Raw genomic sequence first — 16,158 nt, forward strand, 5'->3', positions numbered from 1 at the left:
CCGTCTTGCAGGCATCCTCACTGCTACATTTCACTGTTCTCTGTCCTAACATTATCACCGACTGCCTGTCCAGATAGCCGAAGAGCTCCTTGCGCGGCCGACGTGCTAAAATTCTATCACTACTTGCCTGTCCGTCGTTGTTCACGCACCGAACTCTTCTGTCACGACGGGTTCTCCCTGCAACGGCACCGGAAGCGTGAGGCCGAACCATATGGTATCGGCACACGGGCATGTGCAACCACTTACCGCGGTCCCCGTGCGATGTCTTCAAACCCTGATGGGCCGCACATGCCGCGTTCCATTGACCCCCGATCTTTGTCTTTGCTGTGGGGCACCGTCCGCCAATGCAGTGAGTGCCAGCACCCCAGCGTGTGTTTCGCGTTGACCATCGCGCTGGGTCCTCGTCCAGGCTAGGAATAGCCGTGCGTCTGTACGAACTGCATCCGCGGCTTCTCTGGCGCATATCGCCCAGCGCGCCGCATGCGATCGCAAATTCGGCGATGGACGTTTGCGGCCGGTGCAGGTCGCACACTACGTGTGCGGGCGCTGCAGGGGGCCCCGGGTGAGGGTCCTGAATCCTGAATCCTGAATTCTGATGCGCTATCGATAGCGATATCGTCCGCGAAGGGCAATACTTATGGCAACGCCCCGCGGCATGGCGAGGGTCCCCCCCTGCCGAGCCTGCAGGCCGTCGTCATTGTGCTATTCCTGTCGCGCGTCTGCCGTACCACGGACGGGCGGCGGCGTGCTATAGCTAAACATACACCTCTATATTGCGATGATGCCCGTGTGCTTCGAGGGCTACGCAAAGCATCTTCGTTGCTGTTGCGCGGTAGGTGGGTGTCCTTCATATAAGAATGCATGCATATTTACACTGTATCTCGGCCGGGATCGGGTACCTACTGATAACTTGCGGTTCGCTCGTGGAACGCACTAATGTACAACGGTTCTACTTGTCCCGCACGATACGAAGTGAGAGGCTCATGACAGGTTGTCTATAACCGACGTGGCTGGCTCTGCCGCAGTGCCAGCCACTGCGGGACACTAAGGCTATACCATACCATTCTCGGGATTGCGATTGCCTCCGCCGCGCGCACCACACCAGCAGCCCCGATAAAGGTTCGGCTCATCGCTGCTTGATATCGCCTAGGAAGAAGCATAAGGAACCTCAGATATGTTTCCGTCATAGTGCAGCCTTCGCTGGAGTGTACCCTGCTGCGTAATACATGTCTACTAGCTTTCATGCGCTTCCCGCCAACGGGACAGACAATTAGAGTAGGGATGTCATGCAGACGGCTCAATATTGGTACATAGAAACGTAGAACAGCTCCGGTCAAGGACTGTCGAAGGCCTCGCGCGCGATAGGCATCCGCTAGTGCTCCCCGCTCGTCGTCGCGTAGCGGTCCTCCAGGTCCTCCTGGCCGCCGAATCCGGCCTCGTAGTCCCTGTCCTCGCGCGGCACCGCAGCGGTCTTTGAGGCTCGAGCTTGATCGCGGAGCGCGGCCAGCTGCGCCTGCTCCTACGATAACAAGGCCGCGCAATCAGACACACATGTCTCGAGCAGAACCGAACCAACCATGGAAAGCCATGGAGGCCGTGCTGGGGCACACCTTCTGACGGATGTACTGGTTCTCTTCGCCTTGCTCCTTTGCCTTCCAGGTGCTGTCCTGCCCAAAGCCGTTGGCGTTTGCACGGTTTCAAAGGGCACAGAATGCTGAAGATGCTCACTTCTGCGGTCTTTCCCGACGACATGGTATCGTGTCAAGTTCGTTGGCCGGAGGGTGACAAGTGGTATGGAAGTACGTGGTCGGATGGAGGCGTGCTTTAGCTTACGGTTTGACCGAGCCGACAGGCGCCAAAACCGACGTCACGACGTCATTGGCGTCGGAGACAAATCACATGCATATGGAGAACCTGGACTTGGAATTGCTATAGCACACAGAGAAATACACGATCGGTACACAAAACGACTACATGGACGAGCTAAGACTGCGAATACGATCCATTCTGGGGGTTGAGATTGTTAGCTGTGGCGTTCTGGACGAGAAAGATCAGCGATCGGACGTGTGGGACAGGAGGAAGGAGCCCTGACGCACCCGCAACAAGTTATGTATCTGTTCAGGCGTCAGCTGCGCCGCCGTGCGGAGGTGTTGAGGGACTTGGTAGTATGCCAGATTCGCGGCCGCCGTGTGCGGTATGTTGATATGTCCTGCCTGGCCCTGTGCCATGCCCGCGTGCGGCTGCGTCGACGGCGGTCTTGAGCCTGGCACGTTGGACGCCGCGCTGGGTTGCAGGGGAGGCGATTGCTGGGGTATGGCTGGGGACGAGGTGGTGGCACGAGCGGCATACGGGGGCGACAGGTGAGTGGACACGGCAGGAATTGCGGCCATGGCACTCGAAGGACCAGCTTGTGCATGGGCCTGCGCTTGTTGGGCCTGAGCCTGCGCTTGGGCAGTCTGAGGTGACGGTTGCACGCCCTGTGCCGTGAGCATGGCCCGAGCCTGTATGTTTGCCTGAGCATTTTGCGTGGTATTCGACGGCGATATACGCACGTTGGCCATGGAAAGTTGCGTTGCCGATGCCCTCTGCTGCTGAGAGATGCCAACCTGGCTGCGAATCTGCGCTACGTGATTGGGGTTGGGAGGCCTCGGGCCATTCTGCACTTGGGCAGCTTGTGCTTGCGGCAATTGCTGTGGTTGCTGTGGTTGTTGTGCCTGGACCAGTTGGCTCTGTTGTTGCTAAATGGAGGCGAATCAGCCCTGTTGCGTGGTTAATGCTCGCAGACTCACAATTAACTGTGATCGTTGCTGGCGGTGCTCCATGTCGATCCGACGCTTCGCATCCTGTTCCCTCTCGTGTTTCACACGACTCAATTCCAGAGGAGTCATCTTGGGCAGTTTGCTGTATTGGCCGTGTGTATCGTGGACAATCGTCGCTGGCTTGCGTTGGGCTGCTGCCAGTGATATCCTCAGTTAACATCACGCTCCGAATAAACGGTCGGTAAAGCACATTACCATTTGCCTTCAGGTTTGCCTCCCTCTTCTTCATAGCCTTGCGCATTGCCTCGTACAGCAACGCGTGTCGTCGCTTCCTCTTCGACTCCACAGTCACGTTTGTGGCTGTGGTGCTAACAGGAGTTGCAGATGAAGCCATGGCTGCTGTCCGCTTAGTCCCCCGTGTTGTCATCGGGGTAGCGGGCGCAGCCGGATGCGAACGAGCATCATCTTGCGAGTGGGCTTCGGAAGATCGACCAGAGAGCTCGAGCCAGCGCTCGTAGCATTCTGCAGGGCTACGTCGGTCCGTCGAAATTGTCACTCTGGAGGAGTTGAAGGCATCCGCGATCAGAATCCAATTGCCTGGATACTTTTCTACGAGGCACTTCAAGATTGCATCATCAGTCGGGTTCCATACAGGTTCAGGCGCGCGTTTGCTGCTCCGCGGGTCCTTCCTGATGCCAGGGAGTAACAGAATAGGGAGTCCAGGAGAATTCGATTTGTTGCCGTCGAAAAGGCCTGGATAAAGTTGAGAAATTGAGTAGTCCTGATCTTTAGGGATGTACTCACTACAAGAGCTTTCCTCGATGACTCTAGGGGAAGGCGAATCGAACTCTGTTGCGATAACGGCATCCTCAACGTTATCCCACTCGCCGTCATGCCAATGCTTTGACGGGTGTAGAGCTCCCAAGAGAGTGGGCTTCGTGTGCATGAAGTCACTCATGGGGTAGAGCTTGTTGTACGCCGTCTCCTCTACTCGTCTGTTAGGGTCGTCCTTGTCTGTTCTCTTGTCTGACTTCCTGCGACCTTCGTTACCTCCTGAGGGCGAAGGCCCACTTGTTACCGGTTCGGGAAGACCGAAGGGTGTCAAATCGGGGAAAATGGAAGTAAGATCAGGGGGCGGTGGAAGAGACTGCAGATAGTCGTCAGTGGAGAGCTCAGACATCCCCTTCGCAAGATCGAGCTCGTCGCAGTCGATGAACAGCTTGTCGACGGCAGAATAGATGATCTCCTCACGCAGAGGAGCATACGCAGTAGATTTAGCTTTCGATCGAGCTTTGCCACTAGAATGCGACGCTTGCGTGTCAGTGCTATGGTGCGTAAGAACAGGGTCAGAGGAGCTGTCTTTAAGGGCAGTAGCCGTGGGATCTTCATTCTCCAGAGCTTTTGTTCCTGAATCGCGTTCGACGTTGTCCTCAATGGCGGGCTTTGAATCAACATCCATGGCATCAGCGCGCTCGTCAAGCGTGTTGCGTAAGCCCGACGTATCCTCCACGTCCTCTGTCTTGAACTGGACGTGATCGGAGCCAGATCCGTCGACTTTCGCCTCCTTGTCCGCCAGCGCTTCTGCGAGCAATGTACCAGGCGCTAGTGCGTCGAAGACGTCTCTGCGGTCTTGTTCTTGCTCCTTCTCTTGCTCGTCGTCGCTGTCATCATCCGACCCATAATCGTTCGCAGGCGTGTTGGTGTCCCTTGAGTCAGGACCAGTCTCATCATCCATGTCCGGAATTTCCACTGCATCCTGATCTGCACGATCTGCTGCCGTGTCGTCCTGCTCTGGTTGGGGTCGCTTCCATAGCACACAAATTCCGCGGCGCACCCTTTCCTCAAGTGTACCGGCTTCGTGCCACGCCATTACGGATTGTGCAAGACCAAATGCCAAGGCTACTTTCCATCTTCGTTCTTCGCGGAAATCGATGCGCATCCACTTCTGCAGGTAAATCAGCCGCGATGTCGTCACATTCAAGGCATAAATGAATCTTCACCATCTCATCCATGAGATAATCCCAATGCGACTTTGATAGATATCCGACGCCTCTCTGCTTTTTAGGCTGCCGAAAGCTCCAGGCGTTATCCTCCTTGAGCTTCTCGACGCGTTCTACAGTGCGTAAGAATCTCAATTCCGTTATACCGACCTGAATACGTCTTTTAGCAATACACAGTACAGTTCGCGTATGCGACGCACATTCCAGTCATTTGTGGTGATGCATTTCGTAGCTTTGGCGAGCTTGACCCATATTGGATTTGCGCGCACGGCAGCACCCCACCTATTGTACCCGAGGGGTGCCCAATCGTCTCTCCTATAGTCGCCCCTGTCTCCGTTCTTCTCCTTCTCTTTGTCGCGTTTCCTTTGTCGTGATGATTTGGACTTGCGGTTAAACTCAAGTGGGAGGAGCTTGAGGGGCGGTAGCGTGTACTCCGGAGTGAGATGGGATGGGATGGCAGGGCTTGCAGGCTTGTCTACTGCCATAGACTCATCGGGTTCCTCGAGCCCGTCGAATATGAATTCCAGAGGGGCAGAAGGTTCGGGTGCGGACATGACATATACTGGACGAGCTCGGCTCGGAAGGGTAACAGAGGGAAAGATAGTATCTGTCGCTGAAGAAGCAGAAGGCTGTAAGATATGAGAGACGTCGTCTTCACTGACATCCAGCTCCTCGTCAGTCGGTTCTTCTTTTGTTACTTCGTACTCCACGAGATCATCGGCTATAAGTTCGCTCTCAATCTGAGGTGAAGAGAGCTGTGGCTCGATTTGCGGCAAAGGGGATCCGTACGGTATCTCAGAAGGAAGACGAGACGCTGTTGTGCGAGACCGTGACCTCGACAGCGAAGAGACATGACGAGATGTCGCTCGGGAGGTGGCAAGGAGGTCAAGCTCGTCGGGAGATTCGTCATCATCAGACGGGGATCGCTTGCGTTTCATGCCAACTTGCGGAGTCGACTTCAAGAGTAGCACATCATCGGAAGCAGGCTCTTCTGCGCCAGACTCTCCAGTCTGTTGGGTCTCGACGACCTCCATCTCTCCTGTATCCATTTCTTCGGGAAGCGGGAGAATATCTTGCGATAACCTCTCAGGAGGGGTAGGAGGTTCTGTGATGGGGGACTCAATCTTGACACTCGGCGGACTGGTGTCTACCGACTCTGACATTTCTGTGTCAAGTTCATCGCCTAGGAGTTCTGATACAGGCATATTGGAAATATGCCCAGTTTCCGGACTGAAGGGCGTGTAGGTATGCGCGAACGACGTAGGCCGGCAAGTGGCACACTCACTGTTTCTCTAGGTCAAACCTGTCGAGGAACGATTGCATTTGCTCGCCGTCCTTCAGCTCAAAGCTCAAAGAAGATCCAAAATTCTCGCGTTTGTGGATCAGATGGTACATTTCCTGGAGGAGTGAGGTCCTCCGTTCCGATATTTGTCTAATTACAGGGCGTCATGAGGTAACCGAGACTGTGTGATAGCCAAGACTCACTGCAACTGCAGCAAGCGTTCCTCGAGGAGAGTTTCCACTGATTGTGACATAATCCACCTTCCCAGCTGAATGAGAGAAAGTCGAGGATGCAGCTACTGAGTTTGAGTTTGTGGCTGTATTGAGTGGCGAGAGGTCTATAGCGCGAATGCGACGAGGAAGTCAGGAACGCGCCCTTAGGGTCAAAGCAACAGCAGTGAATATCAAAATATGTCGACGGTCCAGCAGCGACGGCCCCCAGGCGCACTCCAATAAGCGGAAGGACAATGCAAGGAGATGGTCGGCGTCCTAAAGCAAGTGCTAAGCGCCAAGTCGAGCCATGATCGGAATTTGCCGAATAAATGTCCGCTCCAAAATAGGCAACTCAGTAAGATCAATGAGCAAGGGGCAAAGTACTCAGGCACGCCGTTCGCTTCCGGTTGACTACGATAATACTGTATATCAGTCCACTGCAAAGGCATAAGACAATCATCTGTCACTAAACGGTGCCTAAGGGTATAAAAAACTGTGCGACTATACAGGAGAATGTCAATAGGATGAAGGGATGCAAAGCCCAGAGCAACAAATCTGAAGGTCCACACTCGGTACATCAGGTATGCGTCGTCAAACAACTCCCTTCACCGACGAGACAGAGCTCCGCTTGCCACCACCAAGTTGCCCAAAGTTCTTCAGACTTGAAGATATGCTCTTCTTTTTCCCGTGGGCGACCGCTGTTACCGCGGTGTCATTTGAGCGAACAGGGGACAGCTCGACAGACTCTGGCTCCTCTACGAGTACCCCCTCATTCTGCAACGACTCGTCAACGGTTCCAGACGTACCACCGCCACCGACAAGGCGTATGGGGGTGTCAGGCAGGGGGGCATCGTCTGCGTGTATAAGCACTGGGGAGTCATCCTCATCCTTCGCCGGCGGTTCATCATCATTTCCTAGCGTGTGTGTTAGTTCTGGGAGTGGGGGTGATACCAATTCTTCGGGAGAAGCAAGAAGATCAGGGGTCTGCGACGATCCTGGAGTTGACGAAAATGCGTGTATTTCCTCTGGCGATTCAGTCAGGGTCCTATGAGGAGGAGACAGAGCACGAGCTGTCCCTGCTGAACTCGAAGGCGACTGCGAAAATTGACCTGCAGATATCCGCCGATGTCCGAGATCGATCTCGCGCATCACCATGTCGCCGTTCGCTTCTATGTCATCATCGGCAGATGGTCGCATCTCAGATGTAGGTGATTCGAGAGGTTCCGGTGTCGGAAGGGATAGAGGTAATGGTGCTGGTGGCTTGCTCACGGAAATAGTTGGCAATGTTGGGCGCGAGCTTGAGTTGCTCTTATGTGTCTTGTTGGTCACGTTGCCTAAGGGAGCCGCAGCCAGAGCGGATGTCTCCTCCCCGGCCTCGGAGAACACTGGGATCGGTACTTCCGCTCCAGAACCAGTTTGTAGGCGATCTAGTGAGACCTTCTCCGGTACCTGCGAAGAAATTGTTATTGGATATCCTGATATTTAGTTGTCTGTTGCCGCACCTTGCCCTTCTCCCAGGGAGGATACGATTCGTCTGTGTGCAGGCCGGCTTCCTGCCATCTCCGAACGCTGCGATCCGCCCACGCCTCCAACACGTTCCACCCCTTGTACTCGCCAGACATTCGGAGACCGCCCGTTCCGGAATCACCGCCGCTGTCACCTTGACCGCTCCCGACGCCGTCGAAGAAATAATCTTGGTAACCCACGGAGTCCTCACTGTCGTCACTCCCATCGTTCGTTGCCCCAAGTTCATATCCCTCACCATTCTCGAGGTCGTCCACGAAACTCGAAAACCACTTGCCCCAGCCGGCGGGCCCGTCGCCCCGCCACATGACGACCTTTGTGTCAAAATCCCGGCCGAACACGATGACCTGACCTACCGAGCCGCCATCCGCAGGATTCATGTCGACCCCCAGATAGTTGCCCGCCTTGTCGGCGACTAATGGTATCCATCCGCGACACGAGTACTCCCGCCGCACCCATCCGGTAGGGATCGACTGCATCACCTCGCGCAAACGCGGATTAGCGCCAGTCGTCGGGTCGCCGTCCACCTCCCGCCAGAACCTCCACTCCTCCAGCACGTCCTCGAGAGGCAGCAGCGTGAGACCAAAGAACAAGCCCTCCGAGCAACCAGCTGCGGATTCTGCTTCTTGGCCATCGACGCACAGATAAGAATCGCGAACAGCTTGGGGAAGCACGAGGCCCATTGACATTTCGACCTGCGCGAGATCCTGGGGTAGGATGCCGTAATTGAGAGTGTCGCCGAGCTCGGGGTACTCTTTAGCAAGCCATCTCTGTAGGCGTTCCCATGTGTGCGACAGAGGTGGGTATGAGGGGAGCGGAGGGAGTGCCGAGCTTGAATGGAGCGGAAGTATTGTGGACTGTCTTGAACGCGTGCTGGCACTGCATCACAGAGGGTGGTTAACGGGTCGTCTGCACTGCAGGGCCTGACAAGAATTCGGACAGACGTACGGCACATAGTCATAGGCTCCGCCTGCTGGGGGTGGGTACGAGTACGAGCCGCTGCTTGTCGGTGAGGTCAAGGTATCCGGGTTGAATGCGTCAGGATGCGGATGAACGCCGGGTGACGAGGTGGGGAGGCTGAAGGCCTCATGGGTGGAGGACATGGCTTTGCGGGAGCTCACGGTAGTCTTCGACGACGAGAAAAGACTTGTTAACCAGCTCATGATGTGGGGGTAGGTCTGCCAGCTCGTCGGAGGCTGAGGCGGTCGTGCGTAACGAGGGAGAGTAGGAGAGCGCGGGCCGTCTGTTCGAGTTGATGCTGGTGGAGCCAGAAGAGCCGTAGCCGGCAGTGCGAATGAGAACCTCGCGGAGCGCCGAAAGGGTGGTTGACCAGCTTATCCGGGAACTTCGATGTGCGGGTTGCGGCGGGAGTTGCAAGTCCGGGAGGGAGGCAACGGCGGGGAGAAGGCAGGTTGTCAATGGCGGGCGAGCTCAACCGGTTTGAGTAACTGCAGGCGCGAACCCTTGGCAGTGGCACGCACACCGACGACCAAACGCCGCCATGTGAAAGCGCTCTCGAGTCACATGCAACGCAGCAGCATCGGTTTCGCCTTCCTATCTCATTCTTCTTAGTACAGTCCTTCTCGCAGCGTGCATGTGTCCGAGAATATGGAATACTACTAATGCTACACTAGAAATACTTTACATGCGGCCGAGATTCGGCGACACCTTGAAGTCACAGGCCGTCTTAGCCTTGAGTTCCTCGAGCGTGACACCCTCTGCCAAGTCGATCAGCTCAAGCTCGCCCGCCTTGCGATCCACGTTGAACACGGCCAAATCCGTGATAATCATGCTGACAGCCCCCGCTCCTGTGATGGGCAGCGAGCACTCCTTGACAATCTTGGGCGTGCCGTCCTTCGAGCAGTGCTGCAGAAGCGCAATGACCTTGGTCTTGTCGGGGTTCGAGACGAGGTCCATTGCACCACCGATACCTGGAAGCACAGCATTCAGTCATGCATCTGGGATCAGGACGCAGCACCTACCCTTGACCAGCTTGCCAGGGATCATAAAGTTCGCAATATCACCGGCCTGGGAAACTTGCATTGCCTGGGTGCGTTTCTACCTCAGCAACCATTCCATATCAGTCAAGCAAATCCCACTAACACCGAGACATGTCACATCCATGTGTCCGCCGCGGATCATGTCAAACGATTCGATGGAGTCTGCACACCGGGAATATATCAGCCATTACGAACTCACAACTCCGGAGCGTTACGCACCGAAACACGATGCGCCGGGGAGCAGCGTCGCCGTCTCCTTGCCAGCGTTAATGATGTCACTAGGGAGTCGACTCAGCAAGGTGGATGGAGGATACAATGCACGGTAAAAGCTTACGCGTCGACTTGGTCTTCCGTTGGGTAGGGGCCCATACCAAGGATACCGTTCTCACTCTCAACCCAGACCGAAATATCGGCGTCCAAGTGCTCGGGGACAAGCGTCGGGACACCGACACCGAGGTTTACGTAGAAGCCATCGTGAATTTCCTTCGCTGCCCTTTTTGCAATCTTGTGTCGCCAGTCGTGTGCGGCCTTGTCTTGGCTAGCACCAGGCGAGGTAGTGGCGGTCTGTTCCTCCTTGTTCTTAGCAAGAGCCAAAACCTCGATCGCCTTGGGTATAGTAGCCTTAACGATGCGGTCGACGTAGATGCCAGGGATGTGAATAGCATTGGGGGAGAGGCTGCCAACAGGACTGCAACAAAAAGTGTTAAAACAGGAACACTGAGATATAAAATCGCGTACGTACACAATCTCCTCCGCCTTGGCAGGACAAATGTGACAAATCAGCATTGACTAATCCCAGCTGGCTCACAAGACATACCTCAACGATTGTCAACTTAGCGTTGCGAGCCATGACCGCGTTGTAGTTGTTCGCAGTATACCGGAAGACCAAATTACCGACTTCGTCCGCTTTCCATGCGTGCACGAATGCAACATCCCCAGCAATGGCAGGTTCCACCACGTATTTTCGTCCGTCAAATTCCATTGTCTGCTTCTTGTTGCCCGGCACGGCAACACCGTTCTTCATGCCACCGGCATTGTAGCGAATAGGGATGTCACCACGCTCAACCGCAGTCGATGCACCGGTAGGTGTGAGGATGGCGGGGTAGCCCGATGCGTACGCCTTCAGACGAGCGACGAGCGTACCCTGGGGGACAAGCTCAATTCCGACCTCGCCCTCCAGGTACTTCGACTCGAGGAATTTGTTGCTGCGGCAAGGTTAATTGACCGCATCAATAGAAGACGACATTTACGTACCCTCCCAGATATGAGATCATCAGCTTGTCAAGCTGCCCCGACTGAACGAGCCTCACTGCGTCGCTGTAAGCCACGCTACCCGCTCTATCGCCGCACTGAACGTACCGAGACCGAGATCCTTTGCGCCGGCGTTGTTTGAGACGGCGGTGATGCCCTGGACATCCTTGCGCCGTGACAAAGCCTCGATAAGCGTTTCTGGGATACCGCAGAGACCGAAGCCTGTGCCAGCGTGTAAGCCAGGTGCAGTGTTTGGTGGGGGAAGAGAGAGAAAGCGCACCTCCACAGAGGACGGTGTCACCGCTCTTGACATCCTTTATAGCCTCCTCCGCGGACGGCCAGATTTTGGTCTTCTTGGGTATTGGTGCATCTGTGACGACGCTGTAGTACCGAATACGGGCTGAGACAACCACGGTATTGCGGAGGCTACGGAGTGCAGGGGCGCGAGGCCTGAGTGCCCACATCGCGACAGCGGTCCAAGAGCGGATGGAGCGGGACGGAGGACGGTGAGGAGAAGATGTGTAATGCGGGGTTGAGTTTTATATAGGACACGAGCGGTGGACCGGGCAAGCAGGCACCGGCAAGGATAGCATTCTGGGCCGGTGGATTTCCTGCCATACCGTCGATTCGATGATCGTAATTGTTCAAGCGACGCCCTCTTCTGGGCGTTTAGCCAGTCGCAAAGCCCACATTGGGCCGATAGGCACGGCGCTAGCACCGATGTAGTCCGACGCTCTCCCTTCTGGGTTCTCGACGCCCACTTCGACACTCGGGGCCCCATGGGGTACGTCTGGGCAAGTCTACTTGAACAAGAACACCGTATATTAATTCACCGTATCGAACAGCAGCCATTGGTGGTCACATGGCTCCAAGCCGGCTGGAGACCTTGAAGTCACAGCCCGTCTTCGCCTTCACCTCATCCAGCGTCACGCCCTCCGCCAGCTCGGTCAGTTCAAGCTCACCCACGTGGCGGTCCACGGCGAACACCGCCAGCTCGGTGATGATCACGCTCACGGCCCTCGCCCCTGTCAGCGGCAGCGCGCATTGTTTCAGGATTTTCGGGCTGCCGTCCCTGGCGCAGTGTTCCATGACGGCGATAACCTTGGTTTTGTCGGGGTTAGAGACAAGGTCCATTGCACCTCCGATACCCTTGACCATCTTTCCCGGGATCATGAAGTTGGCAATGTCACCTGCCTGCGATACCTGCATAGCCTGGAATACCGCGTCGGCTTCTTCTCCCACACTGTCTGCACTATAAAAGACAACTCACCCCGAGAATAGCCACATCAATGTGCCCCCCTCTGATCATGGAGAACGACTCGTTCGAATCTGATGTTGCACGCCGTTAGCTTTTACCGCTCAAACACCGCAGGTTAACGACTCAATAACGTACCGAACACAGCTGCCCCAGGGAGTAATGTGACAGTCTCTTTGCCGGCGTTGATAATGTCTCTGCAGAACCTAATTTGAGCACACATGTAGGGAACCAACAGGGACGTGGAAACACACGCATCCAGCTGTTCCCTCGTCGGATAAGGTCCCATGCCAAGAATACCATTCTCGCTCTGAAGCCACACCCGCACGCCGGGTTCCAGAAACTGCATAATAGGAAGCGAGCACATAAGTCACCTGGCCGATGGCGGCTGTCCGTTCACGCACCTCCGGTACAAGAGTCGGCATCCCGATGCCCAAATTGACGTGGAAACCATCCTTGATCTCTTTCGCCGCCCGTCGAGCGATGCGATGTCTTTGTTCTTGAGCAGCCTTCTTCTCTGCAGTCAGCGGTTTGGAGTCTTCTGATTCCGAAGTCGAAGCCAGCGTCTCGATTTCGATGTGCTTGGCTGCAGAGGCCTTCACGATGCGATCAATATAGATGCTAGGAACGTGAACTGCGTTTGGCGAGATGGAGCCAATAGGTACGATGTTCTCCGCCTACGTCTGTCAGAGAGGATACGACTGCTGCGCAACAGACAGGATGATTACCTCAACAATGGTGAGCTTGGCGTTCCTTGCCATCGTGGCCGAAAAGTTGTTTGCCGTATATCTAGTATTGGAAGTAAGGCATCTTTCCGAACAGAACTCCCTACTGCATGTACACACCTGAAGACACAATTTCCGACCTCGTCCACCTTCCACGCCCTGATGAGTGCAACATCTCCGGCTATTGCTGGCTCGAGGATATAACGTCGTCCGTTGATAAGTCGCCCTTCCTTCTTGTTTCCCGGAATCGCGACGCCTTGCGACATGCCACCCTCCTTGTATCGGATAGGTATCGACCCGTCCTCTACTGCCGTTGACGCACCCGTGGGCGTAAAGAACATAGGAATGCCTGCAGCATGCGCATTTAAGCGGCCAACAAGCGAGCCCTGCGGAATGAGCTCCAGGGAGATTTTGCCATTAAGGTAAAGGGATTCAAAGTACTTGTTTCTGCGGAAGGGAAATGTTTCATTCGCCTCAGTCACCTTTGTATTTTTGCGCATACATACCCTCCGATGTAAGAGGCCATTATTTTGTCAATCTGGCCATTATGGAGCAGCTTCCCTGCAGCGTAATTTCTTCAGTTTCGGTTCATCTGGCCTAGCAAGCTATCGCTGACCGAGCCCAAGCTCTCCCGACCCCGCGTTGTTTGAGACGGCGGTCAACTTCGTGACATCCTTTCTCTTCGCCAACGCCTCGATCAGCGTGTCTGTTGACAGTCGTATTCAGTCGACCGGACTGGGCTTCACAACACTTCGAATGTCCCACCTGGTGTACCGCATAGTCCAAAGCCTATACCAGCAGCACATCAATGCCTTTGCGGGGGGTAGGATTACTTAGGGGCTCACCACCACTCAAGAGGACATCTCCGCTCTTCACGTCTTTGACCGCCTCATCGACTGAATCCCATACCTTCGTCTTGTTGGGTACGGGCAGGTCAGTCGGTGTGCTGTACTGTCTGACGTGCAGCCGTACAACCACAGCATACGGCGCCAAACGCGTCCGCAAGGGCGCAGTCAGCCGTGACGAGCACGATGTCCTTGCTGCCAGCATCTTTTGCAAGGGTTATAGCCAGTTTGGCCAGTCCCGAACCTTCCTATATAGTGGACAGCGCGTCTCCGATGGATAAGCACTTGAAGCTACCGCCATTGCGGTGGCCGACAGTGATGACCGCCTCTCGTGTCTGGAGGTGCATGTGACAAAAAAAACATGCTAAAAAAGGCGACTACTTCTGGACGGTGGCGTCGGCATTGGTGTAGTCAAATTCCGGTGACATGAAAGTACTCGATATAGGTAGCTGGACTACACGACGTTGTAACCCACTTACAAGACCGACCGTCAGTTGATAACTATGTAACAAGATCCTACGGCAAACGGGCGTCAGGGTATCCGACGGCCTCATCTGTGTCACCGCTTCCTGCCGGGACCCTTCGGTCGGGCAAACGCTTTTTTCTCGCCATCGAGAGTAGTTGAAATCGAGCTTGCAGCAGCGGCAGCGGGATCCAGCCCAAGTTCTGCTATCAAGTATTCCTCTGTCAACTCTGCAGGATCGGACGTCTCGATCCTACGGGCTGCTAGCGCCGACGAGCCCGGAGACAATGACAGTATCCCTTTAGCAGATTGCAAGACAGAGGAAGCCCCAGAGGAGTACAGCATGCGATGCTTGATGGGAGAGGATGAGGGACATGAATAGATGAAGACTTTTATAATGTAAGAATCACGAGTAGCGGCACGATATATAGATAGACGCACTGATTTCTCGCTTGGGACGACCGGTAACACTTTGAGACCATGCAAAGAATGCATAGGCTGTGTGATGGTCAACATAGATCCCGAGTGTAGCCCAGGAAGTTAACGTACAAGGTTCGGAGACAGGAAGGGAAGCACCTAGTGCCTCCACGCTGCATTCAACCACCGAGGACAACAGCAACGTCTCCGAAGACGAATCGATACTCTGTACGCGCAGGTGAATATCCCGGTGCAATGAATTTTCGCAGTTTACTGACCAGAACGACGATAGCGCTGCCTTCGCCGTTTCCTAATTCTTGGACAGCATTCTCTACATCCTCAGTCCACTTGAGGCCAACGCCTTGTCCTACATGATTCTGCCTTGCTCTGCTTCCTTCATATTGGCTACCTCCGGCTTGACGTTCAGCCGCTTTGACTGCTGCCATCTCCTTCTCCCTGGCGCTCATGGGCTTTGGGGCGGCCAAATGCTGCTTGTGCCTGGCATACGATTCGGCAGTCACGTCATCCTTGCTAGTTGCAAAGATGCTATCCGTGAAGTGTGCTGAACCGAGCGATTTAGTCAGAGTATTCCGCGTAGCGGCGTACAGCATCTGGACATTTGCATGAACTCGTCATTGCAGTGTTACCCGATCGCGGCGCGTACCTTATCTCTGACTTTCGCGGTGTCCGGGACATAGTAGACTACCAGCCACTCAGACGGAGGATCATCGAGCCTGGCAAGGACATAGGCGGGAACATTGTCTTCTAGTATACTTTGCATCTTGCTCAGATCCTCCTCCAAAGTTCCAGATGAAGGGAAGGTCCCGTCGGGAACAAGGGATTCTGATGCATGGCGAGAACATGAGCTGCGGGCATGGGCGCAAAGACTGGACTATGCAGGACCATTGCGGATGGATACTTTGAGAAACCTGGTATCCTTGGACTCGATGACATCTGAGAATGCGGCCGAGAGCTCCTGGGAGGCAGCAATGCCAGTGGGTGCAGACATGGCTGGAGGAAAGGTGGGCCGGGTGCGTGAGACTGCCGGGCGCCCGTGGCAGCTTGAGAGCCACCGAGCTTTCGCTCCTGCCGCGCAGCTCTATCCAGCCCTCGCGCAGCGGTGAGCGTCTTCGTGCGTACATCACGCATCTGAAGTGACAAATTCGTACTGATATTCGTACGGGCAGGTTCACAGCCCGGACGTCTTGTCACGGCGGTGCTCATCATCGTAACGACCTTGTCATGACAGCGTGAATGTCTCCAGATACCACCATGAACACTCCTTACGTCCCCTACCAGGCTTACAAGGTGTGCCGGTACATGTTCTCTCTGTACGTTTATTGAAAAGTCGCTGTATGCGCAGTCAAAGAGACATGGGCGGAACTCCTCCAACCAGTCTGGCTCCAATGGCTCCTCCCCCCAACC

The 16,158-nt window shown here is 55.1% G+C and overlaps 6 protein-coding genes across 6 annotated transcripts; all 6 read right to left on the reverse strand.

The window, feature by feature from the left end:
- Positions 1-1,372: 1,372 nt before the first annotated feature.
- POSPLADRAFT_1135036 (hypothetical protein) lies at positions 1,373-1,673 on the reverse strand (the record flags this gene model as incomplete). Its single annotated transcript, XM_024484537.1, has 2 exons — positions 1,373-1,519; positions 1,611-1,673. Coding segments are annotated over 2 exons (210 nt in total), but the record flags the coding sequence as incomplete, so codon positions are not given.
- A 1,707-nt stretch (positions 1,674-3,380) lies between these two features.
- Positions 3,381-7,714, reverse strand: POSPLADRAFT_1134476 (hypothetical protein; the record flags this gene model as incomplete). The annotated part of the gene is made up of 7 exons (XM_024484483.1): positions 3,381-3,448; positions 3,564-4,704; positions 5,788-5,989; positions 6,045-6,191; positions 6,245-6,309; positions 6,863-7,167; positions 7,363-7,714. Coding segments are annotated over 7 exons (2,280 nt in total), but the record flags the coding sequence as incomplete, so codon positions are not given.
- An 80-nt stretch (positions 7,715-7,794) lies between these two features.
- On the reverse strand, positions 7,795-8,388 carry POSPLADRAFT_1116826 (hypothetical protein; the record flags this gene model as incomplete). Its single annotated transcript, XM_024483476.1, has 1 exon — positions 7,795-8,388. A coding segment is annotated over one exon (594 nt), but the record flags the coding sequence as incomplete, so codon positions are not given.
- A 1,030-nt stretch (positions 8,389-9,418) lies between these two features.
- POSPLADRAFT_1053897 (hypothetical protein) lies at positions 9,419-11,492 on the reverse strand (the record flags this gene model as incomplete). Its single annotated transcript, XM_024480459.1, has 10 exons — positions 9,419-9,708; positions 9,760-9,835; positions 9,896-9,939; positions 9,997-10,055; positions 10,112-10,465; positions 10,520-10,533; positions 10,595-10,982; positions 11,032-11,086; positions 11,137-11,250; positions 11,309-11,492. 10 exons carry the CDS (start codon positions 11,490-11,492, stop codon positions 9,419-9,421), a joined length of 1,578 nt encoding a protein of 525 aa, XP_024341916.1.
- Positions 11,493-11,859: 367 nt separating this feature from the next.
- POSPLADRAFT_1178767 (hypothetical protein) lies at positions 11,860-14,109 on the reverse strand. The gene is made up of 11 exons (XM_024488615.1): positions 13,854-14,109; positions 13,774-13,797; positions 13,625-13,714; positions 13,515-13,569; positions 13,129-13,455; positions 13,012-13,072; positions 12,688-12,960; positions 12,538-12,626; positions 12,422-12,480; positions 12,299-12,357; positions 11,860-12,240 (listed from the first exon to the last, which is right to left on the reverse strand). The coding sequence occupies exons 1-11, from the start codon at positions 14,056-14,058 to the stop codon at positions 11,887-11,889; spliced, it is 1,596 nt and encodes a 531-aa protein (XP_024341917.1). The 5' UTR covers positions 14,059-14,109; the 3' UTR covers positions 11,860-11,886.
- Positions 14,110-14,234: 125 nt separating this feature from the next.
- On the reverse strand, positions 14,235-15,742 carry POSPLADRAFT_1178769 (hypothetical protein; the record flags this gene model as incomplete). Its single annotated transcript, XM_024488616.1, has 6 exons — positions 14,235-14,705; positions 14,758-14,814; positions 14,866-14,959; positions 15,012-15,344; positions 15,398-15,576; positions 15,637-15,742. The coding sequence occupies 6 exons, from the start codon at positions 15,740-15,742 to the stop codon at positions 14,413-14,415; spliced, it is 1,062 nt and encodes a 353-aa protein (XP_024341918.1). The 3' UTR covers positions 14,235-14,412.
- Between the last annotated feature and the right edge of the window lie 416 nt (positions 15,743-16,158).

This window comes from Postia placenta (genome assembly GCF_002117355.1).
Source record: "Postia placenta MAD-698-R-SB12 unplaced genomic scaffold POSPLAscaffold_3, whole genome shotgun sequence".
Taxonomy (NCBI): Eukaryota; Fungi; Basidiomycota; class Agaricomycetes; order Polyporales; family Adustoporiaceae; genus Rhodonia; species Rhodonia placenta.